This window comes from Megalops cyprinoides, chromosome 16 (genome assembly GCF_013368585.1).
Source record: "Megalops cyprinoides isolate fMegCyp1 chromosome 16, fMegCyp1.pri, whole genome shotgun sequence".
Classification (NCBI taxonomy): domain Eukaryota; kingdom Metazoa; phylum Chordata; class Actinopteri; order Elopiformes; family Megalopidae; genus Megalops; species Megalops cyprinoides.
In genome coordinates, this window is record NC_050598.1 from 16,626,519 (window position 1) to 16,654,376 (window position 27,858).

Consider the following 27,858-nt stretch of genomic DNA (forward strand, 5'->3'; position numbering starts at 1 on the left):
ATGTGTATGTGTTTTAAAGTAAAGGCTTTGACCTCGGCACATTCCGTAATATGTTATTCTGAGCAAACATGAATATCTTGACTTTTATCCACTCCTGTGCTATGCATTTTCCCAGAACTAGAGTCTGAAACCAGGCAAATGCATAAAAAAAAAGCTGATGAGAAACACTATTGGTTATGAGATGTTAACAGATGGCATTATTAATTCTGGAGAAAAGCACTTTTGCTTTAATGCTGATGAAAGACTCTGGATTCGTTCTGAGGCTTCTACTTGATCGCATCTCTTCTGGTGTATGATAGCCTTTAGATCGTTGAAGGCCTTTCTGCCATTCAGTTCCACAATGCGTCTACCTCACAATCGCACTGCGATTATTGCACTTCAGCTGAGATGAGCAGGACACCCAAGGATTTTCAACAGAACTGTCTTTGGAAACACATTTGCATTGTAGTCCTAAGCCTGATGTTATGTGATTAGTGTTCTACCTTTGCCTTGATGCTCTGAAAGTGTGGGTCTATGCGTTCAGCGGTAATGGATCGTATCCATTTTGAGCCAAAACCTAGGATGAAAGGTATTGTCTAATGCTCCAGGTTATTGGTGTGATATCCCTTGTATTGTATCAACACAAGTCAGGAACTCTATAAGCAGAACCAGAACTCTGTTCAGTATGTGGCAGTAACACTGGATCCTAATTTACAGTGAGGTAAGCTGCTCCTGCATTTTAATCATATTTTTATTTTCCCTTTTTCTCAAAAGGAAGTTGAAAAAAATGACACGATGAAAATCATGTACCAATACTATGTACAAGTGTACCAATACAAATGTCATGGCCAGCCACTATCTCCATAATTCTGAGACAAAGAGGAAGATAATGCTCTGTGTAATTGAATAAAAAAATGCTAAATAAAACCGACGAGGCTAATCGGAGCACAGCGGCAAGGTTGGTTTCAGCTGGAGAGGAAAGGGAAGCTTGTTTACCAGGCTTAGGGGAGGGGAGGCGTAAAGAGGAGGAGCAGCATGGGGAGCTGTGGCTTTGCTGTCACTGGGCCCTGGCCCAGGGCTGCAGTGCACTCTGGGAAACTCTGTGATCATGGTTGCTCGGCTTTGTCTGAGGCTGGCAGTGGGCATGGTGTGAAACGAAGCCGTGGATCTCTCTCTCTCTCTCTATCTCTCTCTCTCTCTGTCTCTGTTTCTCTCTTTTCCCTCTTCTCAGTCTCTCTCCTTCTCCATTTGTCCACCACCAGGACAGTGTTACTCTATGTCTCTATGCCTGTATGAACGTCAAAGCACTCAAGTTATTCATTTTGAAGGAAATTAAAAGATCATTTTTTTTTTGAAAATCTGTGGCCAAGGGGGTGTTGTGTGATACTAGAGCAGTTCTGATTCAGCTTGCCAAGGCGCTGGCCATTTGTAGATTCGACTGTTTCCGCAAAATGAGGGCATTTGATTGTATTGATGTGATGAGTGAGTGGCCTCGCTGTGGGACCGAGCTGAAGCAGCTGGCACTGCTGTCCCGGGAGAAGCCAAGCTGAGCTGGACTGTGCTATGCTGGGCTGGCTTGTGGAGTGTGTTGGCAGGGGAGGGGAGCACATGAAATGCACATTCTTCGCTGACAGCTCGAAACAAAGCCAGGATCTATAGCATCAACCTGTACCATAGAAACTGCCTATCGGGGTCAAGGCTACAAATGTATGGTATTGTACATCATAATCTGTAGGATGCGTAGATGCAGTGTGCAGCAGAGCTGTATCCACGGTCAGCAGTGACCTCGTCAAATCCTGGGAATGCAACAGAAAAGCACTGTGAGAGCCGTGCGTTTGAAACAGTAATGGTGTCTGTGTGGTCTGTTCCTACTCTTTCTCTTTCTCACAAATAAATGTATGTGTCCACGCGTAGCTCAGCCTAGCATCCCTCACTAAAAATAAGGACAGAGTCATGACTTGGAAGGCCCTTGAACATGTGTGTCCGTGTGAGCACTACACTGTTACTCAACGCAGTTACTCATGCAATCATGGGTGATTTCAGAAGCTTTCAAATATGTGCAAGATTTGCAGAGAGGGCAATACATTCCTGAGCCAAGTTTCAATTGACTGTGTGAAATCATGCTTACAGTATATGTGGTGTGTTAAGTAAATAATTAGGCAGAAAACATTGGTGGAAAGCTTGATGGCATTGTATAATTTCATTATCGGGTAGTGCAAGGGTGTTCGTCACGTGTCTGTACACATCAGTCTTGTTTTAGCAGAGAAAAATGGCTAAACAACACCCAAGAAAATCTCTGTAAAATCCCAAAAGTCTTTAAATTTGGTTTTCTGTGGAAGGTGTTCTGATGCAGTGCATACTTTTAAATTAGTTTAATTTAAAACCAAGGCCATTTTCTTTTGGCTGAAATTAGCATGTTTTTATGATTATTGCACATTACACATTACTTCCATTAAAGGATAGAGGGGAGGGCTCTCCCCTTGACATTAAAAGTAAAAAGTTTTATGGATTTTCTTGTTTGTTTTGTCTAATGGAAAAATTAACAGGTCACAGAGGTCTGCCGTGGCGTGATTACTGTATCACTACGAGTAGAAGACATTCAGAATGATTTTGTTGCCAAGGTTTTGATTGTGCTGGAGTTAAAATTTGTACCTGTGATGCTATTCTCCCTGCAACCTTCCCTTTTAATCATAATTTATCATTTATTCTGTCTGAAAATTGTGTTGCTCTTCAGTGAATCACTGCCTTCCTTTTGTTGCCCTCTCTCACTGTGGTGGAGCCAAATCCTGATGGATGGAGCTCAGATCTTGACACATCTCTGTAACACTGATTTTAGCTTCTCATTGGCTCCCGTTGTACAATAAATGACCCCAGCGGCCACTCCCTCCTGCTGTGTGTGAAAGAGCAGGCAGCCAATGACTCGAGAAGGAGACGAGGATCCGCCCTACCGCCTTGATCAATACGCCGCGGTCGGCTGTCTTCACCATTATTAATGACTGGATGAAGAACAAAGTGGCAATGAGTGTGGATGCTCAGGTCAACCCATTTTCCTTCTAAATTTAACTACATGTGTCTAGTTTAAGAAAAACTACATTATACTATTTGTATCTGCAAACAAGTCAGGGAACCAGCAGTCAAACTAATGGAATAACACTGTCCTGGCAAGGAATTCATTAGTGTGAAGAAAGGCAATCCCCCAATCCCACCCCCACCCCACAATCACACACACACACACACACACACACACACACACTCACACGCATCTGCAGTGTGTAGTCCTATTAGCATTTATTATATAACCCTGCATGAGTCTGATTTACATCTGCCAAATGCCTGACCTGGTGCACTCACTTTTGACTATCTGAGCTTTCTCCCCAGTGGGGTTTTTTGGACACATTATTCATACTCTTAACAGTCTCTACAGTTGAAAGCTAACTGAAATGTCATGCATGTTTTTTTCTTCCTGGCCATTTACCATTAGCAACATTTCAAAACCTTTAAGGGTGCAATAAACAGTGATTTCAAGTCTCATTATTTTTTAATGGAAGTCCTTGAAATTTGAAGTGGGAAGAATAGATATGACACAGCCGCAGAGAGCCGGTTTCTGCAGACCATTTTTAGATCATGGGTTAGACTAAGGGTGATCTCGTGAGAAGTCGGGCGTCTCTGTGTCAAGCAACACCGCCATTTGGGGGTGTTGAGGCCACTCTGTTTCAGTGCTGACTCATTAAGCCATTTGTAATTTGTCTCCCTGCATGAGCTCATGGTTAGCATTACCATGTGTGCCTGTTGTCAAAACCCCCACCTGTAGTGTTCCAGGGACACAAACTAGAAATTTGTTCTCACCTCTACAGGTCTACAGGAAGACTACAGGTTTCACTTCTCCTTTTTCCTCAAAGACTACAGATCTAGAGGTTTGAACCACCAGCTCTTGTAGTACTGCTATTCACAGGCTCATTGAAAATGTATTTAATTGAACTGGGATTGACTCAAGAGGTTGGGCAATTCCTGGCTATATGATCCTCTTGGAGCTCGGTGTTCTGAAATAACAATGGGCAGGGCTTCCTCAAGGCAGAGCCAATCAGGCCAGTTGATGCAGAGATTACCTGCCGAGTTGCAGGGATTAGGGTGACCTGAAAGGGCCATATTGGATTTTTCTTGCGGTGATTGGTGTGGGCAGTCTTTGTTCTAGGGGGCTGCCCGTGAGCCAGACGGAGCTGACAGACGAAGCCTGGACCATTGCACTCCATCAACGTTATCTCTCGGACCTGCCAGTTTCTTTGTATCGCGTCTCTTTCTGCCAAGTCGGCGATTGGCACCCGACCAGAGGCTAGCGACGACAGGCTACACGGAAAAGAGAGCTGTGGAGGATGTGCCAAGTGTGCTCTTCTTATGAGAGCCAGAGGGCCGCGAGAACCAACACGGAAGCCGCGGTCTCTCCTAAGCACGATGGCCATTCAGAAAATGTGACCGCCTCTGGCGCTGTAAACTGTAATGTTTTACATCCAGTGGGTTCAACCAAGGGTCTGAATCCAATGGTAACAGTTTCAGATGGATTGAGATCCAAGTAGAAAATAATTATTCAACACGATAAACAACAGCAACATCCACAGATAACCAAATTAATCTGATGAAGTATTGCGCTGGCTGATTCACACAAGCTGTTTTTTGTACGTTTAGGCTTCCTTTATAGAGTGCCTTTTAGGTTTATAGTTCACGCTGCAAAGTGTGCATGAGATTACACACCCACTCACACATAATTTCTACTATTATGTCTCACTGTTAGGTTTCTTTACAACAGCTATGAAATCCACCAAGGTTGGTCTATTCCGTGCATTTGGATAGCCTGTCTGTAGTGGGCAGAGAGATGATGTCAACAGTGCAAGGATCATTTGATGGATAGCTTCGAGGTTGGCATTGACAGTCTAATACATTTGTTGGTTGTTTTGAAATCGTGAGCAGTTGGTTAGTAAATACTGTGGAAGTTTCTGGTCTTTTCTGGGTTCACAGCATAGCAGTACACATATGAGGGGATCCGCCTTATGTCTGCACAGTCCTATCAACACAGCACAGAATACCCAAGGACGGTATATGGTACACGATGGGTGCTGGAGTGCAGAATGGGAAAGTCACAGGCAGTGGGAAGGCCTTTGTAATGGTAATGTAGTATCAAACTGTGCAGGGCTGCCCTCAGGAACACTTTTTGTTTACCAAAGTACCACAGCATAATTTAAATTAAACCTCAAGCAGAAGGTATAGCGAGTAGAAGGCAGAGCATTTTGTCTCTACCCCCTCACCCTATCGTGCTCTTCTCTCTACCCCCTTATCCTCTTCTGCTGTTCCCTGTACCCCCTCACCCTTTTCTGCTGCTGTCTTTCTCTTGTTCTGCTGTGTTGGCTCTTAACTACAGCTACAGAGTAAGTTACCCTGGACGCCACTCTGTCATACACAAAAATATTCAAAGAATTTAATTTGAGTGTGCTCATACACAGTTTTGAAAGAAAGGGAATAGAATAAAAGTATGAATAATACAGTTTTTAAATTGTAGACTTCTGCAAATGTAGGCCATTGTGTTTCTGTGGATGGACGTGCATATGTGTGTATATGTATACATGTATGTGTTTATTTGTGGTGACTGTGTGTATTTGTGTGTGCATATATATGTATCTACACAAAATGCTTTCTGCATACAAAATTACTAGGTTATTCACACATACAAAGTACTTGTACTCTTTATGTCAGGAGAAACTCTTACAAAAACAGGTGTGTCATTAGAATAAATTATATCAAAATGAAACAAAGTTACACTGAGCAATTTGGGTGATATTACCTCACACAAACTGAACAAGCACTATTTCAGAGCAAACCTACCCAGTGTTTCCTTGTGAAATGTTCCATGGGACTTGGTGCTGTTTTTTTTATCTTATTTTATTATCTGGAGTACTTTCAAAGTGTTTATTTTGTGGAAATACCATTTACTTTGGTGTTATACAGTGTGTCAGTTAGGATGATACTCTGTACTACAATCACAGGATGAAAGAGTATAACAGTTACAGTAAATTTAATGGTGAATCTACTTTATAAACAAAACGCCTTATATGTCTAAAGTTAACGTACAGGTTCAACTGTGAGCGTCTGTTCAGTTCTTAATCTGAATTCACCTGCTCCATAGTTGGTTTTGACAGCAAGGCTTATGTGTTGTGGGAGATACAACTACTGTGATGGAAAAGGTGCAAGAGCCACAACACTGAGCTTGTTTGTGAGTTAGCTACAGTAGCTAATTGTGATCTACTAGATTAGCCTACCTAGCTAGGTGTGTCTCCTATACATTAAGGCAACACAAGCCAACGACACAAAATACATGCTAGCTAGTTTTAACGTTATGTATTGTTGATTTACATTGCCTTGCTGTTTTAGAGGATATATTTCTGTATTAGTATTACAATCAATCTTCTGGTTTGGAGCTTAGTTAGTTAGCAGGGTAGCTTTCATGCATGACCATCATCTGTTTTCTGCAGGGGGCAGAAAGCGATTTGCAATTGGCTACAATTAAGAAATGTGGTAATCTGGGGAGAGACCAATGGTGAAAAGCGTAAATTGGGGGCCCACAGCATTATTATTGATGTAGTGTTGCAGAAAATTAAGAAGGAAGAAAGGAGAAAGAAGATAAGGAAGAAAGTTAAAATGTCCACATTTGGGCATTTATTGTGTGTCTGTAAGAGATTGTGTGTTTATGTTGTTTCTGGATCTGACCTTATGGACATTGAGTTTTACTGTAGTAAACCCCACAAGAGGCCTAACTCTATGTTCTACGTAGGTATGGTTTATGCCCCACCAACCCATAACTTGGCAGACAGCATACCTGTCATCCCAGTGTGCGTGTGTGTGTGCGTGTGTGTGCATATGTGTGTGTGTGTATACTGAGTTCTCATTTGTAACGCTACCAGTCACAAAAAGAAGACCTATCCTTCCATACCCATGAGATATTGTCCTTAATCAAGTCTTTTGCACATTGTGTCAGAGAGATAAAAGAAATTTGGGGAGTGGCATTTAATCATGGTGACCGTTTGGCACCTAGCAGCTGTGTGGTGCGGAGGAGTCATTATTTGCATGTGCGGCTTAAAAATGGGGAGATGCCGTTGTGTCTCTGTCACATCTTTATGCACTGCAAATGCACAGGCATCTCCCTCCCTCCCTCCCTTTTTTAATGAACTGCCGAGACACAATCAGACATCTGTCCGAGGTCAGCTACGAAGGGGTCGGATCTCATTAGTCTGGGATAACATAGCTACGAATGTTGTAATTGTTAGAATTAAAAATTGATTATTTTGCATTTTTTATTGTTCGATTGATTTTTCTTTGTTTTAGGTGCTGTATCAGCAATAGTGAAAACGGATACCTTTCTCTTTTATCCTCATGCACTATTTCTTTTCTCCTTCTGGTTGAGAGTCAAATAGATTCCAATTCCCTTTGCTGTTGTCATTGGTTATATGACATTTAGTCGCTGAAGTTAGAGTTAATGGCACCTATTGTGCTGATGAGGAATAAAAACCCATTTGAAACCAGCCTGGTCCTGAACAGTGATTAGGCAATGGAACTGCCCTCTAGATTAATGGATGTCTGCTGTGGTGTTTGTGAAACTTGGCTAACATTTTTCTAGATCTGTGTTTTCCTGTCCTGTTCCTGGAGAGCCACTATATGCTAGAGAGGCACTGTACGCCTTATTTCAGACTTCACTTAATCAGTTCGATGATAAGTTAACTGAAAACTGAAATTAATTTGATAGTTAACGGCTGAAACCCCTTTCAGTAAATGCATTATTAAGTAAGTTTTTTTGAGCTGTGAAGATGTGGACAATACAATTACACAATACACAAGATTTATTGAGAACAATAAATAACAAATATTTTATTCTTAATTAATCTTTTTTTTATTACAAATATGCAGGGATAACTTAAGAAAATAGGTTCAAATAAATACCTCCTTTGTCCATATTTTCGCACATCTTCAAAAACAGATTATTTTACAAAGAACCTGCCAACGGTCAACAGTCAGAGGTATCAGATTCAGATCAGTTTCACTTAACTCAATCAGACTTGACTTTATTGGAGAGAAAACCAACGTACACAATGTTTACCACTGATGATACAGATTCCTGCTGAAAGGTCCTGAGGTCCTGAAAGGTCCTAACTTTCAGCTAGGCTCTGAACCACCTAATCGAGGATCTTACGGTCTTAATTATTTCATTTCCCATAAAAAAGTAAAATATGTTGTAATATGCTGCCAAATATGTTGTTAAGAACAAGCATATATCACAAATGTATTTTAAAAAACCAAAATGGCAATAATTTACATATTTTCAATGTATTTATTGAGATCAAAATGTATCTTCTAAAATACAGTATATTCTGAATATATTTTTGCATGGGTTAGTTTCTCCCCTGAATTTAGATATTATTAGTTGTTTAAAGAGAGCTGGATAAAACTGGAGTTACCCTACTTGAGATCCTCAGAACATGTATTAATAACATGCATGATTCTGGAATTTAACCTTATCAGGCTATCTATTCCTTTGGCAAAGCTATTGAACTCCAGAGGAGCCCACTATTAATGCAATACTGCAGGTTGGGAATGCATCCTCTGCCTTGGCAGTGAAAGCTTATTTAATAACTGTCTGAATGGGAGCCGTTACAATGGGCTTTAGTGAGGCTCAGTGCTTAGAGGACAACGAGGAAAAAGAACTGTGGGACTGAATCTCTCACTGTCACATAAAAAGCACACCACAATCCCGCATCTGTGTGGGACATGTGGAGTTCTCTGATGTCTTTGTTGTGATAAAGCTGAGGCTGTAATTTGTTGGTGAAAAAAAAATGCACATGAACTATGATGTAAAAAAGCCTCACTCACACAACCGGAGTCCTTTGTTATGTCTCTGACAGCTATACAAAAATGGATGTGCCTCACTGTTTGGGCTTGCTTGCAAATCTCAAGGAGTGCTTGCTGCTATAATAACTATTAACGACATGCTAGGGACACATGTCACCCTGAGAGTGACACTGTTGAGTGATTCCTAGCTATTCGTGCAAAGCTTTGATAGCCAACAGACCTCTAACCTGTGCCTCCCCCCAGGAATTAATGGGATTGTAATGGGTTTGGGCAAGGAGGACGGTTGTTTGGGAGCCCGCTATCACAGTTAAAATGCTGCCACCAATGAGAGCGGAGTTAATTTAAAAGAGCCAACCGCTGAGTGGGCTGTGTTAGCACAGGCAGGTAATTCAGCTGAGGGTCGACAGTCATCTCCCGAGCTCCTCCAGCACTGTCACACCACTGTCACACCATCTCTCAGACAACCCTCTGTCCTAGCGCTGTAGGGTAGCCGAGGCCTTGTAATTTTAGCTTTGTTTGCTGGAGGAAGCGGGGTGGTCTGGGCTGCACACCCACCCCCCCAAAGTGGCAGCTTTTGCTGAGCCCTCAGTGGCTTTGCGCATCGCCCGCTCTCCTTTTTACGCATTTTATTTCCTGATATTTGAAAGTCATGTGGGGGAAAGCCTTTAATATCCCCCCACTCCAAGTTGCCCTGTTTCAATCCTGGTGCACTAGCGCACACTGAATTAAGGGGTTATTTCCCTGGAGTGCGGATATGAGAGCGAGTGTCAGTCATGAATGCTCTGCGCTCCTCAGTTCCCGACATCAACCTCACCACTGTCAGGGAGCTTCCCTGCTCCAGGGCCGGAGAGCTACCTCACGGTTCTGTCGTAGCACTGAGAGGAGACACATCCGCTGGGCTCAGAATCGTTGTTATTCCAGTCACACTGCAGGTGTAATCGGGGCCGGTGAATTACATGTTAATTGCCACTGTCCTAACAGTAAAACGCAGATGAGCAATGAGGAGTTTACAAGAAGAGTGTCTTGGGCGTGCTTTTTTTTTTTTTTTTTTGTTAATTGGCAATTTTGTGTCACTTTCATAATAAATTTCTGAACCCGTGGGGGAGAAAGATTGAGATTAGGACTGAATGGTCAGGGACTGATGATGCATAACTGCACTTATCTACTCAGAAAAGAAAAAGACAGAAAGAACCAAAGAGACTCTCTTACTACAAACCAGAGCTCAGTGTAACTGTAACTCCAAGGCACTGTAAAGAAAGGGAATAAACATTATCTGTGCTCCCCCATTACTTAGAGGTATGGAAGGATGGTGGATTTGATATTTGGAGTGTCCAATGTCCACCACATTGTCCATTCCGTGAGGAGAATGTTGGATTATGGGTATTCAAAAACATTCATTCAGCTCTGATCCCCCATTCCCCTCCAGAATTGGTTGCTACTCAACCTCTGGGCCAACTCCACTATGTAAAGGGTTAAGTGTTACCTTGTTTTGCTTTTCTCTTTGCTTTATTTGCTTTACAGACACATCCAAGGTGACTCAGATAGCTAATATTTAAAATCAAAATGCCTGTCTAGGGTAGGCTGCATCAATTGAGTACTACAGAGTAATGCTTTTTGAAGATTAGAATAGCATCTCATGGTTTAATATTTAGGTTTTATTACAAGCAGTTAATAATATCTTACTGGACCATCACTAAATCATTCAAATGAGAGTATCTCACTCTGTTATGGAGCAGATCTGATTGTCTTCAATTAAATAGATCAATTTTTATTTGGTTGGTGTATAAAAAAGCATATTCAACAAATATCTGTCAAAATCCTTCAAGCCTAATCAATATAGAGTGATTCAGCATAAACCCAGTGTCAATTATAATTGACTCGATATGTGAATGTGTGATTATGTTAATATCCATACTTTATCAAAATGTTTTCATTTGCAACATATAAAGATATACCTCTATTCTTTTTGCCCATCATTAAAGCAAATAATGTTCTCTATACAAATGGTCAGTTCTCTTTATGGCTTACATTACAGCATGTACGCCTTTTCACTTCAGTAGGTAGGGAACAAAAGAATATTGTGGATGCAGAACATATGCCAAACCATGTTTATTTCAACAGAATCCTTGGTGGTTTTTATAGTACTCAGTGCCATACAGAGTATTCTATTTAAGAAAGGGACAGCTACAGAAGTCTTAAGCATAGTGAATACAGCATTGACACAGAGGGTGTACACTTCCCATCAAGCATTGTGCTTCTGTAAGGTCACAGGGGTCAAAAGAGAAAAAGCAGTGTGTTATTGAATGACCCTGCGCCCTCCCAAGACACAGTGAGAATGACAGAGCTCCAGGGCCAACCACCATAAGCACCCATGTACAACAGATCAGAAAAAACAGTGCTTCAGAGCTAATTTGACCTGCGCTACAGACTGGCAGACACATTTACTCATCGGCAGAACCGAAAGGACAACAGAGAAAGGCCAGGCGGGGCAGCACAAGAGTATCAACTGTTTCTGGAGAGGAAGTTTAGGATGTTTTTTGTTTTTTTAATCTTCCTCTCACTTGTCATAGCGGGAGTGTGATTTGCAGTGATATCCAGGTGTTGTTACAAATGAAATGTGAGGGAACGGTATGAACATCGCTGCCACTGTCTCACAGGTTCCCCTCTCGACTTTGACTGTGCAGTGCCCAGCATTGTGCTCGCTGTTCACACCCGTTACACGTAATCAATTTCTACACATTAGAAAACCTCTCGGCAAGAAAGAAAAAAAGAACATTTGGGTGCAGTTTTTATCACATTCCCTCCGGTTTTACCCACAGCGTCTCTTTTTCAGCCATCATTCAAATACCAGTGAAGGGATGTATCAAAAATGAATAAAAATGGCTTCCCAGATGTTGTGTAGGGTCAGCATCTTCATGAGAAAAAAAGGAATTGTCTGTGCAGAATATATGTGTAAATTAACAGCATTTTAACATATAAGAGATGACAAATTTATATATTCCGGAAATGTCCTCTGATCGTTGTGTTTTGCAGAATTTGGCAAAGCACGGAATTCACAGATGCCAAATGTCCTCATTATAACCTATGTAAATTGAAAAAAAAAATCAAAAGCTATGCATTATGAAATAATTGAGGTCAAAAGTAAAAATGGTACAATTTTTGCATCCATGACTTTAAAAGGAATTTTACAATGACTTGAAAGCTGTATTTATTAGCCTTAAAAGAGCACCTAATTAACCTATTAATGTAATCTTAAGGTAGGGTAAGGGGGCTCAAATAGGTCATGCTTTACCACCATTATGTCCTGAACAGGTAGTCATTCAGAACTATAATTCATATTATTCTTCCCAATGGCATACATTTTAAAATCAAAGGGTTGAGGTCAAGATAATCCATTTTAAGTAATTTTGTATTTATTATGGAAAGACTTTGCATTATTTCATCCATATTTATCATTACCTTACTGTAATTTGATGATTAGATCTACAGTTCTCTGCTTCCTATATACACACCACATATAGAATAGAATAGAATAGAATAGAAAGCCTTTATTGTCATTATACAAGTACAATGAGATTTAAAGCTTCTCTATACAGTGCACACATAACTTAAACATAGAAATAAAATAGAAAAGAAAATAAAACTATAGTAGAATATAAAAACTATAAAAGTATAAAATATAAAATTACTAACAACTGTACATAAACTCTGCAAAGGTTGTGCTAAAGTGACTGAGTGGCTAGATATGCAGTTTGGAAGGAGACAACTAAAACAGATTGTGCAAAAGGGCAGTTAACAGGTAGTTATGGTATAATAGAGCAAATCTGCTATGATGAGTCAGTGCATATATGAATTCTGTATAAAATACCATTAATTGCTTTCTGCAAATATGCATTCATAAAACTTTTCCATCGGTATGCTTTTGTTAATTGTACTTGAATTCTGATTTCTGTCTTCATCATGATGACATCTCCCAATGGACAGTAAGAACATGACACACAAAGCCAGATCAATTGAATCTTGGAGGCAAAGTGATTGTTGGGTGATGATTGTGAAGTGCTGTGAATTTTTTTTTAGGCAAACAGCCTTAGGCTTCCTTAAAGCTGCTTGCTGGCTTTAGTGGATCAGAATTTTCAAAAGCAGGCTGGTTAAAATCACTATTGATTGTGTATCCCAAACCTTGAGGGCATGTCATTTTTTAATTTTCAGAATCAGCATCATAGCAGGTCCATTGATGTCTCGCATTCTTTGGTAATGGTTTATTTGAATTAGGTCTTATTAAGCATTCTCACCACCTTTATCAGCTGCAAATGGTGCCCATAAACTTCATATGCATAATAAACATTTGACCAGCTTATGACTACTGAAATAAAGTTATGAAGCATGTAATGACAAGTATTATAACTATCGTGACCTAACATCATGTCACGTGTCCTATGAAAAGCAATTGTTACATGTTGGTCATAATTTTTATGTATGTTTACAGCAACGTTTAGGATTTGTTACTTTTTAAGGTATAATGAATCCTTCATAGGACTATTCTTTACTGAGATTCTGAGTGAGAGAGGCAGGTTAATTTGGAGGTGAAACAAAATATTGATTAACTGCAGTCAACATATGTCAGATTGATATGGTAAAGTAAAATGGAAAGTAAAAATAAAAAGGTATTGACTAAATGCTTCTGTTGGCTTGTAAAAACCTCCAGGGCATGGCTATCTTATGCATTAACAGCAATCATTGCAGTTTAATGGCCCTGGTGCCCCTGTTCTTGATTTATATTCAGCAAGACAAAGTGAGCAGAGTTCAGATAACCAGGGCATTTTGGGTATATACTAATGACATTTCAGATCAGAGACCTTTCTTCTCGTGGGTGGGGACGACACCTCATGCTGGAGGTTAAGATTTGTTTGAAAAGTCTGCGGTTGTGTTATTTTATTTCTTTTTTTTAGAACACTCAGTCATTGCGAGCTTTGCTTGGCTGCCTCTTCTCATGCCTCTTGGACAAACAGAACTAAAAACGCAGGCTTTCCATTTACTGAGCGTGGCTGTCTCCAACTCATTAACTCTTAGATCCTGAGGAAGGACTGGGCAGGGTGACCTTTAGCTGCCTAATCAATTTCTAACACCTCACCGGATCGCTTCAGGAACTCTGACTGAGGGCAGTGAAAGAGGGCGGCAGGTGGCTTATTTCCCATAATTCCCCTGCCTCTCTGCGACAGACATATGCCTGCCCACACAGGGCTCATTTCACTATCAAATATGACACCTTTGGAGGAGTTTTTAGCTGTGGCTGATGAATGTATTGGGAGTCAAGGCACTATGAGATGATCTCTGTAATGACCAGCTGTTGGGAAGTCAGGTGTAACCAAATAATCAGACTAAAATTGTACATAAGGTCCTTGATGTTGACTTGGTACTGTACAATGGTGGCCTTCAATGGTGAATTGTCCATATTTAGGGAATATGGCTTTCACAGGACCCTGTTTGCTTGCCTTCCAACAGCTCCTTTAGTTTTCGGTTGTCTACCACATTCGTGTCTTAAATGACAACTTTCTCCACGGCATTGATGAAGCCTGTCAGTGTAACATGGTGGGAGTTTTGTTCATATGGTATAGCACATAGACTCTGAAACATGGAGCAGAGAAGAACTATTGCATAAAACAACTGGCTGGAGCTTTGCAGTTTGGCATCCAGTACAACTGTCTTTATTGTCTATTTGTCATAATCAAACCTTTTCTGCTATGTTGAGAGAGAGAAAAAAAACATACACAAATTAAAACCAGGAAAGATGAAATACCACAAACATTTCCTGGCGAACAAAACAGAAAGTGCTAGATTCATGAGGAAAACCCTTTTCCTTGGGGAGGGAAGGGAAGGATACTGTATGATTTGCCCTCCTGTGTTTTGCTGACCTGAGTGAGAACAATGGAGTAATTTATGCCTATAAGCTGGAATCAGAGGCCTGCTCAACAAGATGTGTGCTGTTCTATGTAGAGATACAATGCAACCCTAGGAGAAGAGCTCTCCAGACTGCCTATCAATTAACAAGTGAATGTCAACAGTAGGATAATTAAAGGCAGATAAGAACAGATGGTGAAACTCAACCCTTCCCCCCTTCAACATTAACTCTTGCTTTCCACCCATCTGAGCAGAATGTTAAAATGCTCCCGATAAGATGTCAAAACCCAGAGCTAACTAGAGACAATACGTTGTCCTTTGCATGCAATTTTTTGACATGGAAAGTGAGACACTAGGCTTTATATTAAATGAACATTGACATTATGAAGACCAGCCTTTTAGTGTGGTTCCTAATTATATAACATATCTAGGTTGTTGGGGTGTAATCGAATAGATTTTTATTTGTATGATTTTAAGTATGATTTCACCACGTAATGAAAAAAAGGTACTACAGGTCATGCTGAGACCTTTAGAATATCAGCTGTGAGGGGATGAATATGTGGCCAGATGTAGCAAACCAGTTTGGTAATTTGACCAGGACACGAGGGTAAACAGTCCTACTCTTTTGATAAGTGCCATTTGGTCTTTAATGACCACGGTGAGTCAGGACCTTGGTTTAATGTCTCATCGGATGGATGGCACCTTCTGCATCATTGTATGCGCATCGCTGCACTGGGGCACTGGATTTCTTTTGCCCTTACAGAAGAGTTCCCCTCTCTGGCCCACCAACGCCATTGCCACCAGCAGCCTGGTTTACCCTGGAGGTCTCTCAATGCATTCGAGGTGTACTGGAGTGAGCAGACAAAAAAGGAAAGGAATGGGAGCATTGCTCTTATGTGTAAATCAGGGCTAGGTTTGTTTGTTTGAGACATGGAGGTGATGACTCCAAGAGCTGTTTGAACCAAACTACAGAGACAAATTACAGCAATCAACATCATTACCCAGCTCCCTGGGGGCAGCGTGTGTGCGTGCGCAGTATGGCTGAGCTCACAGCGCTGGAGGAATAAGCAGGCACACACACACACGCACACATACACATACATGCACAAACACTCTCCAGGTTGCCTGGCCATCAGGAAACCATGGGGAGAGATTGGGAATAGAGGCCTCGGTCTCAAAATGTATATCTTGGATATTATGGATGTGACTGAATATTTTACCTTTGGAGTGATCAACCATGGGATCACAATTTACTGTTTGAATCAAAATTTAAATGCTTAACAAAAAATTCACAGCTGCCTTCTCTATCGTCAATATTTATGAGCGAGAGCCTTGAGAGCCATGTGCGAAATAAAATATTTCATTGATATTATTAATTTTACCCATGAAAGTTTTAGTGAATGCAGATATTTCTATATTGAGTCAGTTTTGTTACACAGAAAGACTCATGGACTGCTTTGGGAGGTTGTTGTTTGTAGGTGGTGATAGTAACTGGGTTAATTTTGTATGGATATTAGGGTGGAGATCAGGTAATAAAATGATCAGTCAACTAGGTTTATCAGACATGCTATCTAAAATACCCTCTACAAGCTGTGACCTCTCTCCACCAAATTGTCTGCATCTATGGGCTGTTGCTGTCTTTGTCATACCTTGCTGACAGCCTGTTCTTGACAGTGATGATACAGTCCATTGACTTTTTCACAGGCTGTACAATCTGGCTGAAAAAATAGATGTCATTCAGTGGAACACCACGTCCCCTCAGCATGGGTTATTATGCAGAGGGCATAGCTTTCACAAACAGTGCTTAGCCTGTTGTCAGATTAGTGTTGTCAAATGATAAATCAAACACAGAAATCTCACTACCGTTACTTGCCTGCATCTCCTAGCCTCTGCCTTGAAACCACAGTGTGCAGTGTTATGTGATGTTACCGTCTTGTTATAATCCTTGAAAATTTGTCCACCTAATTTGCTTTTATATCTAATAATGTGTCCTAATTTGGTTTGGCAGAATGATATTTTCTTCAGAAAGCTTGCATAGATTAAAAAAAAAAATCAGTTTTTGAGCATTGGATCTGTTTCTCAGTTTAATGAGTTAAACTAATTATATTATAGAAAACAACTCAAGGTTGAGAATTTGAGGCAAAGGTAAGGACATTCTGATTTCAGCAGTACTTCCTTACTGCTTCTCTTCTATAATTTCCTACAGAAATAAAAACCAAGGTCTTCCTCATCTCTGGTATTTTTTCATAGCCTTCATGTCCTGTATGATGTATGATTTTATATATGATGTACATTTTTTTGTTATTTTGAAGGTATGCCTTCTTTGTTGTGCCTCATAAGAGTAACAGTGGAGCCCCTGTACATGCATATTTTTGTGTGAACTTTCCATGTTTCAGATGCGTCAAGGCTAAAGCAACAATAATTTAATGTTGCACTTGGCTACAATTTGTATATAAATTTGCTGTATCAAATATGGATGGTAAAATTATTTTTCAGTCTGTTCTCCATCTGTTGGCAGCCGAGAGACTTAATTCCCTACACCTGATGACAGGCTATTGGAACCACAGTTGGATAATCACTGTCAATTAGACCAGATCAGGTGCAGACATGGTAGGCTTATCATTAACCAGCGTAGTACCAGTCTGTTCAGAAGTGTACAGTCTGTGTATTATTTTTGCCCATTGTATGAGAATATTGTTAGATTATAAACTAATTTATCTGGAAGATGCCCTTATCAAGGGCAACCTATGGACATGTCACACCTTTTAGCTAAATTCGTTCCTTTGCATATATTATTTGCATATTTCCCCTCCACTCAATAACACACATACAGAAAACAAATATAGATGTGGTATTGCACATCTGTTTGCAGAGGGCAGTGTTAGGCACATGCACAAACACACACGCACACACACTCACAAGCAGTTGGTACTACTTCTCGGCAGCACACACATATACACCAGGAAGTGGACACCAGTTTATTTTTGTTACGCTTGATAGGTACATCAGAAACGCTAGGCCTGTTCTGCTCTCTGCTTGGCAGAGTGGATTGCTCGATCATTTGTGTTGTATACCATAAACTCCCATTTCCATATCAGTTGCCTTAAACCACATTTCCTTGGTGACTATATGTTGCCATGGCTGCAAAGCAAACATGCAATTCAGCCAATCAGAGTCAGAGACAGTGTAAGTGGGCAGACAAATCTTTTATAAACAGACCTCTAGAAGCCAAACAGAAAATCCCACCGTTTTTCTCCCTGAAGATTAGTAGAGGCAAACAAATCTTTTGAAAAAACCCGCATGCATTAAATAAAATTGACTTCACAGATTAATAATGGTTAAAAAGGAGGTTAATTGATTTGGTTGACATTTCACTTGATACCATAATGTATTTTCAGCTTGATTGACTGGAAATATGAGTAGTATATCCTTAGAAGAAAGGAAAGAAATGAACTTTACTTTGTAAACAGTGCAGGGTTCCTCACAGACATGCACTGCACTGTAGCCTTGGTGAGTAGCAAAGACTCCTTCACTGCTCACGGTTGACATTTGCTCATGCATTTTAAGTAAAGCATTTGGCATGAAATTTAAAGTTCCATTAGTGAGATTGCAGAAGAACAGACATTACAGTACAGTTCTGCTAAGAAGAGGCTGTGCATCTCTGTGGATTTGTCCTTAGACTGTGGGAACAGGTGGAGTGAAGAAGGCCTCACAGATGTGTGGACACAGGGCTGCTTCTCTGTCACGGCCTTCCATGAGGCCAGACGACTACAGAGGGTCAGCAATCTCTCAGCTAGCGTACCAGCTTTGCCAGGAGCAAGCCTGTTTCCCCTGTCCTCTCTTGCTGTTGCATTATTTCCTTCAGTGAGCCCCTCTGCTCGACTAACAGTTTATAGGCCACACACAGAGAATGAATAGACATGGTCTTACCTCTGCTTTCTTAGGGCTGTGGTATGAACATTGGGCACTCCTGAAATCCACTGAAATTTCATTTCAGAAGTTATATCTACCTGACTGCCGTACCAGGCTGGATGAAGTGCGGAGTTGTCCTTGCAAGCATATGTAAATGTTTTGACTTGGTGTTGTCTTTGGGGTTCTGTGTCAAACAAACAGGGCATACACGGTGAAGAGCTGGGAAAATACGCCAGCTTGGCCGGACAAATTTAATAGCCCGAGCAGAGAATAGAGGAAAAAACACACTCAACTGGAAGAAGTAGCCCAATTTGGCACGAAAACTGCAGACTTGGCAACCATGGCTGACAGCCTCCTCTTCAGAGTATTATCAGCACTCTGAATATTTGTGACTGAAGCAACAGAAGAAGTTGGGATATAACCTCTTGTACTCCCCCAGTTCCTCCACCCACACACACACACACACACACACACACACACACACGCACGCATACAAGATAGAGGACACAATACAGCCATGCAGATCACAATAATCTCTCAAATAATGCAGACAAAAATAATTACACAAGTAAACAAAATCTTTTCTCACTATCTAACTAGCACCTTTGCCCTGTGCAGCAGAGATTTCTTCCTTTCCCCAGGTTTTCTGCACGCCTGCAAATGTGTCAACACAAAGCGGCAATCCAGACAGAGCTCGTAATTTACTGTGTTGGTGAATCAGTAGATAAGATGAGTCTGGGGGGTGAGAGATAATTGGGCGTGTTATCTGCCCCCACACCTATACCTGAGTCTGATCCCCTGACCTGTCCATTGAGAAGGTCTGTGCTTGGCTTAGGTGACAGAGGTGCACAGATGTATGAATGAATAATATATTCATATTGTGCTTTAATTCTGTAATGATTTCTGGACTATTTTTTATTCATTTTAGCACACTGTGGAAAACAAACTCATGCAAGGCCTTTGGAATAGGACTCCTTACTGGCTTGAAAACCGCTATAACCAGTGGAACATTTGCCATGTTGTGTCCCACCACAGTCCTGCAGAGTCTTTTGGGTTAGGAGATAATGGAAGCATGTGGTTTTTAGTACAATGGTGCCCTATATGTGGCTCATCATTTAGAGTGCAGGACAGAGCAGTGTGCATTTCCCACTGTCACCGATTGAACAGAAGCAGAGGGGGGACGAATTAAACATTTTGGGGGGTATCATCACGGAAGTTCTGCTAATGACTATGAAATGTCACACAGATTCTTAATTGTGCTGGCCAGCAAGCTTCATTCGAGGCGGTCTCCGAGTGGTTCAATTGGCAAGGCATGCATCTTGAACACAGCCTGAACCCCTCAGCCCCAGATCAAAAACATGTCATTTGCAAACAGTGACCAGAAACAGTGACCAGTCCTCCAGTGGCAGAGCAAACTGGCTTCGTATAGAGCAGGGTTTCCATTAGCCGGTAATTACCAGTTTTTGCCTGGTAAAATTTATAAAAAACCAATAAATTAAAAACTTGCCACTCAAAATGTCCGGTAATAATGCTCATACAACGTAGCTATAATGAAGGCTATCCCTAAACAGGACATTTGTCTTTTGACAACGAAATAGCCCATTAACAGCCTACAGTACTGTTTTTCCCCCAAAAGGGTGTGCTCTTTTATTGCGCGATACTTGCTACTAGGCCAGCAGAGAGGGGTTTCTCTCTGCAGAATCGAATTAAGATGGCACTGCAAAGTCGTCTGGAGGAGGGGAGAGTGATGCAGCTTATGCGCATTGCAAGCTGCAAAGACACATTGGACATGTTTGATTTCAAGTTGGCAGCAGAGGAATTTGCCGCAGTGAAAAAAAGGAGAAAATAAAATGTCACCTGGTAGCCTATAGGCTACATTTGATGCTATGTAGGCCTAGCCTTCGAATGCTACAGATGTTAAAAATCCTAGCGGAAACCCTGGTATAGAGGTGAATAGGTTGGCCAGGGCTTCCTCATCTCAGTGCTCTCAGGCAACCTGTGAGTCATCAGATGTCTTGCAAGTAGCACCTATCCTTCAGCAAGTACCCACTCTACTGTAGTGCGCTGTGTGACTTGTAATGGGGAAAAATAACTGTTGGCTTAAGCATAAAAAATGTTTAATCCAGCTCAGAACCTTGAAAACAAAAACACATGTGCATTTGAAATTTATTGCATGACATTTTGTTTTAGGACAGCCTTATGCCCCTATAACTGTGTATATAAGTACTATGTTAAATGTTACACGAATATGTTGTGTTACATAGTACGTAGTGTTAACCTTCATGTAATTACAGATATGTACTTTCATAACACCTGCAATGTGATAATAGGGCTATCAGTTCGAGTAGGGCCACTGCTAGTGTTGGACCTGTTTTGCTTCAGTACAATATCCAGTATAAATTGATACATAAAGTCTGAGTTGTATAGATTAAGCCAATAATAGAATGAAGCCAACTGTTACATGTGACCACATTTAGGTTGGGATAGTCGAAAAATGTATTACTTGTCTTGTGAGATGTGTGCTGTAGATTAAATATCGTTTAATGGTAGTAAAGTTTTATGGGTGGCAGCATAGAATAGTGGTAAGGTACAGAGCTTGTAACCAAAAGGTTGCTGCTTCAGTTCCCTGCTGGTGCACTGCCGCTGTACCCTTGGGCAAGATACGTAACCCACAATTGCCTGTATATAACATGTCAGAAGTGTAACACATATAAGTAAGGTGTCTGCTAAATGACCATAATGTAAAGAGAGCAGGGAATGCAGGCAACAGGTGGACATCCGCACGTGTGACTGAAACGGACAGTGCGGAGTAATGCCTCTCTGTAGGCTGTGGTGCGAGAGTTCTGAAATGCGTAATGAGAGTAAGCGTGGCCTCTGATGTGTAAAGCTAAAAAGACGGCTATCCAGCAGGGGGGCTCCGTAGGCAGGCTCCGCGTTTGGATAATGATGTGTGTTTCACTTTCCCTCTGATGAGTCACCCCCCCCCCCCAACTCCAGGCCCGCAGGGCTGTGTGTGTGTGTGTGTGTGTGTGTGTGTGTGTGCCACGCTCGCCTTTATCCCGCGCAATGATGTCACGCTACTACAAGCTGTCCGACACCTGGAGGGGGAGAGAACGACTGAACTCGTACAAACGGTGTCAGCTGACCTGGCTCATTTGCATGACACCCAGAATTTGCGCTTTGGGGTGCTGGATTTTGATGGATTTCCAAATGTTTTCAGATATGGCGTTGCCAAGGAAGACATGCCTCGGGCACATATCTTTACTTCTGGGTACAGAGAAAAAAAAATTGGTTGTTTTTATTTTTCAACTACACTTAATGTAGTGCTTATAGATTCTCTGCAAGCTATACAGACGATATCCATACTCATTCATAAGTATGTATAAAGATCAAAGATCCCAAAAGAAGTGTTGCATCAGTTATAATGCAGAATGTAATGTAGGGTTCTATGTCATTTTTAATTAGCTTGTATGAATGCTTATAAATGCTGTTATCAGTGGCAGTGAATACTGCTTAGGAAATTGTGTGCACACTCTGATGTTAGTTTCAGAGCAGCAGACATTTAATATCTGACCATTAAACAGACATGAATTTAGCATGGGATTGCTGCCCCTTCTATGTTGGTTACAGAGTGGGTGGTAGCCAATATTCAGATACTGGAACAACAAAGTTTTTATTTGCTCCCCTGAGGTTCTGTGGAAAGGTTAAGGTTCTGTGCACACAACTACAGCATGAATCATCCCACTGGTGATGCATGTAACTCTTACCTTATTTGATTTTCAAAGGTGGTTCATCTTTGCCACATAATGCATTAGGTGAGGGGTGTTCAGGCCGCTTGAGACGCAGTCTGCCTGACAAAGGAGGTGCAGGGGTCAGTCGCAGAGAAACCGTGCTCTCAGAAAAGTGACTTATTCGTTTTCAGAGCGCCGGTTTTGCAGGCACCCTTTGTACTAGCTTGTGTAATGGTTTAATTAGAGATGCTCCAGAAGGCGTGAGCCTGGCTGTCTGCGACCTGTCTGGACTGAGGAGCACGCCAGGTGCAGCACAAAGGCGGGCATTGTGGAGGAATTTCTCCTTCTGTGACTGCAAGACAGCAGAAAGCAGGTGTGCCCTGCTACATTCTCTCACCGAGGGACTGTAAAATAGCCCCCTGTGCAATGCCACTGTGTCTATGGAGCATCCTCTACCATGGCAGGGGCCACTTTGCTACCTGTCTCCAGGAGATGCCACACCTTTGCAATATTTGTTTGTCACATACAGTAAATACTCACAGGGTGGTCCATGAGTCAGGTCTCATAGGAAGATATATGCATATCTTTAACCCTTTTTAGCTGCAGATAAAGCAACACAAAATGGCTGACATTACACATTGCACCAGCAAAAGGCATACATTGCTCTTTGCACTTCTGGACAGCTGAAGAATTTCAACGTCATCATCCCTCGAAAACCATTGATTGTGATTGAAAACTTTCAGAGGGAACCTTTTATCTTCAAGTGTAAACAAGTTCGTTATAGTGTGTAACTTTTTTGAGTTAGAAAAATGATACCATTATGATCAGACTTACCATGTGTCCTGTACATAACTAAAGTATGTTACCTTAAGGCTTTGCTATTTTGTCACATTTTTACTCCATTTTAAATTCTGCAAAGAGCTACATGAACAGTGTGAATGTGTGCAAATGCAGATTTTTGTCCACAATGGAGTCTGATATGGTCCATTCTATTTTCTTTATGCTGGAAACTTGCAGGGACAATTGATTTATTTGTAGGATATAGCTCTTTCTCCTTTGGTCCTTCACTGTAAAAAAGATGAAAAACCTGTTGTGCGGATGTACTACATATATATAAATGAAGCAAAAACTTTTTTTTTTGAAAAACTCCAGAATTACCTGTAGTGAAAATAAAATGCATTATTTTCTGTGGCTGGCAGACAGTGAGAGCTGCAGTGAAATGCAAGGCCAGCTCACTGAGTGTGTTTGGGCCCAGTGGGAGACCGTGCCACAACAATTGAGCTGTCTGAAGCGCCGAGGCTATTAAAATGTGCCGCAACTTAAAATAGCCAATCATCGAATCTCTGGGAACCACAAGAAACAACACAGACTGTTACAAAAGCCTGATTATTTATTCATCAATGATGTGGGAGAGAGAACTTTTTTTTTTAACTACTCTGAGGCTTTAGATGATTTTTCCCTTGATTGAAAGGGTGCTGCTGCTTTGAAAATAATGCATGAGAATTTCTTGTGCCTCTCCCGTTTCTCTGCTCTGACACTCCATCGGTTTCTGGCTCCTCCCCATTATATGCAGTAAGTACGTATAGCAGAAACTAAAGGAGTTTGGTATAGCATATTTAATGTGCATTCACGTACAGCAGTTCTACCCTGTAGAATGTACAGAGTTCAGTTCTAGCCTGTCACTCTACAGGTATCAACAAGGCTCAGGAATCAGGAATGTCTCTGTCCATTTTAGGTAACATTGCACACTTTCACTTGTGTTAGTATTACACAGACATCGAAATGCTCCTCTGGGCAATAAGATTTAGAAAGTTTAATTGCAATTTCCTCCAACTTCTCTACACTCACCTAATCCCTCTTTCTTTAGTGCTACTGTGCAGATCAGTAAATAGGATGATTTGACACCATAATACTACTGGATATTAGGAGCATGTATTACACCTCTTTGCATTTATTGATAGAGTGCCAGTGCTCTCAGTCAGCGATGAAGGGTCATGTGTGGTATCCTGTCAGGTCTCACTGCATCAGCTTGTCACTACGCACTAACCAGGGTGCTATCAGGCCCCCAAAAATTTCTGTCATCTTTGGTAAGCAGACAAAACAGTGTGGCATATTGACCTGTTAAATTGTATGTGGTCATTGGCTAAGGCGCCAATTTATGCAACTTGTTAGCGCTGGCTGTCCATCTTCATTAAACTAATCGCAGGTCGGCAGCATGGTGAGCGGAGTGGGGGGGGGGGGGGGGGTGACTGAGCCGGAGAGTCGTGAATAACCCGGGAAAATGAACGCCTCTACATTGTGTGCCGAAGCCCCGGGAGGAGGACCGGCGTTCATAGCTGCTTGTCGCCGGGGCACGCCCTCGCTCTTGACGGCTGACTCCGTGGCTCATTAGCCCCCGCTCCGCCGGCCCGCAGCAACACCTCACGGATACCCTCCCAGCAGGGCGGCGGCAGCGGCGGCAGCGGGGCCGACTGCTGACAGAGATCCTCGTGCATTTGTCCGGCTGCCAGGGATATCGGCATGGAGCCTGTTGTGCAGGTTGATGCAGACGCTGCAGTCGGCGGAGTCGCAGCTGCGCAGGCCAGCGTGGGGCTGGCTTCTGATCGCTGCCCATCAGCAATGCTGTGCTGTGTGCTGTCAGAGTGGCAGCTGTGTCGCAGCCAGCGACAGCTCGCTGCCCAACCAAGTAACACAGTGGAGAGAAAGTAAAAGGGCTTCCTTCTTTGTGTTTTAATTATCACTGGCTTCTGCTTGAGAAGAGCGAGTTGCCAGTGTAGCATGGTGTTGGACATTATTAAGATGGGAATGAGGTTGCCTGTGGGTTTGGCCAGTTATAAATGCCTTGTTGCTGTGTGTTAGTGTGTGGTAAACACTTTTACTGTTTGTAATGTTGTTCTTGTGATTCAGCTACTTTACTGTGCACACTGTAGTAGTTTAGTTAGTTAGTTTAATTAGTTTTTCTTCCATTATTATGCAATTTCATTTAACTGTAGAAATTAAACAAATAATGAATCTCAGTGACCACATAACTTCTGATGATGTGTAAGCATTAAAAAAATAATGTAACTGGATTGAATATCTTACATATAGCTGAAGGCGTAGCATCATCATACTTAGACTGAAAGCTCCTCTTTCCCAGCTTTGAGCATTAAAAAAGGTGCTACTCCAGTATTGTGCTGTTTCACAGCCAGCTGCCAAGGACAGTTGAATGTGGTTGTGCGTTGTTATTGGTCAGACAGCTGGCATTCAACACAGGCCTTGAACTGCTACCTCAGTGCTGATCCAGAAACAGCCTGGGGTGGCCTGTAGTGGATGGGGAAAAAAATCAATATATTTATAAAATCTGACCCCTACCAGTATTCCAGAGATGTTATACACTTTGCCAGTTGCGAGATTCGCAAGATTTACTGGCCAGCTGTCATATCCGTCTCCTATTACGGCAGATGCTTGCATTCTTGGACTTTATTCATACGGCACATGCATCTCGATCACTTTCACCAAGCTGAGGAAACAGCCGGTGTAAAACAACATTGCGCATGTGTAGTACTGCAATGAAAAGTCTGATTGTGAACATCCATGCCCATGTGGAGCATGTTTGCATTCCCTTCTCTATGTCAATATAATGTGTATGTTCCTTTTTCACTGTTGTCTTCCTTTATTCATAGCGGTTCAAAAACAAGACGGGACTGCAAAAAACAACTAAACAGTAACACTGAATGGCTCTAGCAGAAATTGCTCAGTACTGATCCACACATTAACAGCTTGGTGAAACTGATTTGCAACTGGGAGTTAAAATTGGAAAGATGGCGGGGTTACCAGCACAACTGATCAGAGTAACCAGAATCTTTCAAGTACTGTACATCAGTGGTCCCAAAGGGTTAACAACTATGAAATGAAAGGTAAATGGAGTTTGAAATAGCAACATCTTGCATTGGGTTGCCATGGAGATTGTAGCCGTGATTGCATGGGGCTTTATATTTACTTACTGCCTGGTAGTTCTGATGTTTGTCTTCTGCGTGGATGTGTGATACAATTAGTGTAGAACAGAGGGTGTGCGTGCCGCCCCAGGGACCCCTCTGATGTCTCCTTTAGGCTGTGCGATGCTTGCATTACTGGGGAGGCGGGAGCACCACATATCAAGCGCTTCCAGTTATGCTGAGAGATGGTGCCCGAGCAGCAACTGTAATTCTGAATGGGGCCCCCGCTAATGTTAGGACGTCATGAAAGAGTGAGCCATGGCCCCCATTGTACAGTAGTTGAGCCATATTGCCAGGTATAGCTATGTTCACTCCTTTTCAGGTGCTCCTTGGACACTCTGCTGCAGACAGGTTTGTGAACACCTCCTTATGCTCTGTCTGTCTATCTGTGTGTGTTTGCAGGTTGTGCAGATGTAATGATGCATGGGAGGGACAGAATCTGGCCACATTGATGGATGTTCTGCAAGAGCCCAACCTCGCTGTGCAGGCCCTGAACACACCGCGGATCAATGGAGCGGATGAGAGTGGTAAGAAACCCCCTCCAGGTCCACATAACAACAGCAAACCGAATGTGCTTAAAGCAACTGTCTGTCTGTGTAATCCATACTCTGTGGTTTTGAATAGGTTATTATGCTGGGGCATAATCATCATGCTGACAATTCATTATCGCAAGGTTTTCACCTTCTCAAATTTCCCTGAGAGGCACTTAAACTATTTGATGGCTTATTTGTGGTGGTTGCTGTCATATGTCCATCTTTAAAATGATTTCAGTGAGGCTGATATAATGAATTTTGAATGCTCAAGAGCAGTAACAGTATCAACAGGTGATTCAAGTTCCCCTCCAATCAGCAGGTTCAATTTAGCAATCAGGGTCTGAGTTAGAGTGAAGACCAAAAACCTGGTTTATCATGAACATTGAGAGTAGAGAAACTATTATTTTCCTTCCCCTTTTGCTGCATGCACTAAAAATGTGTGTCTTTGTTCAAATAAGCTATGATATTGCCTTGGCACTGCATCATGGTAATTCTGGTCCTGGATCTGGGAAGGCTCTGTCAGGCTCCAGTGCCACTTTTCTGTGACTGTTAAGACATGAATAAGAACAATATGTAATTAATATAATTTGATTTAGCAATCAAGATTTATTTAACAGGCCACGCTGTTACCAACACATTCATTGGGATTATTTCCAGTGCTACTCCTTTGTTTAAATAAAGCACCCTATAATTTATGTAGATTCATCCACTGCTTTCCCTTTAACAAATAGTTGGGCTCATGCTTAATATCAAGGCCCGTGGATCTGCTGTAGCACCTCCAGTGCTTCCAGTACCTCCAGTGCAGCTCCAGCTCTGTTGTAACTCCAGCTGCACTCCACCTCCACTATAGCTTCACAGCCGATCCAGCTCTGAGAACTTGGCTACAAAAGCAATAATCTGTCCAGCTCTGCTGTATGGTGCTCTGTGGAGTTCAGCCAACCC

At 41.8% G+C, this 27,858-nt stretch overlaps 1 protein-coding gene across 1 annotated transcript in view; it reads left to right on the top strand.

The window, feature by feature from the left end:
- Positions 1-27,858, top strand: part of nexmifb (neurite extension and migration factor b) — a 66,119-nt gene that overhangs the window by 22,795 nt on the left and 15,466 nt on the right. The window contains exon 2 of the mRNA XM_036548900.1: positions 26,786-26,910. Coding sequence (XP_036404793.1) covers positions 26,835-26,910 — 76 coding nt within the window. The 5' untranslated portion in view covers positions 26,786-26,834. The remainder of the gene's footprint in view (positions 1-26,785; positions 26,911-27,858) is intronic.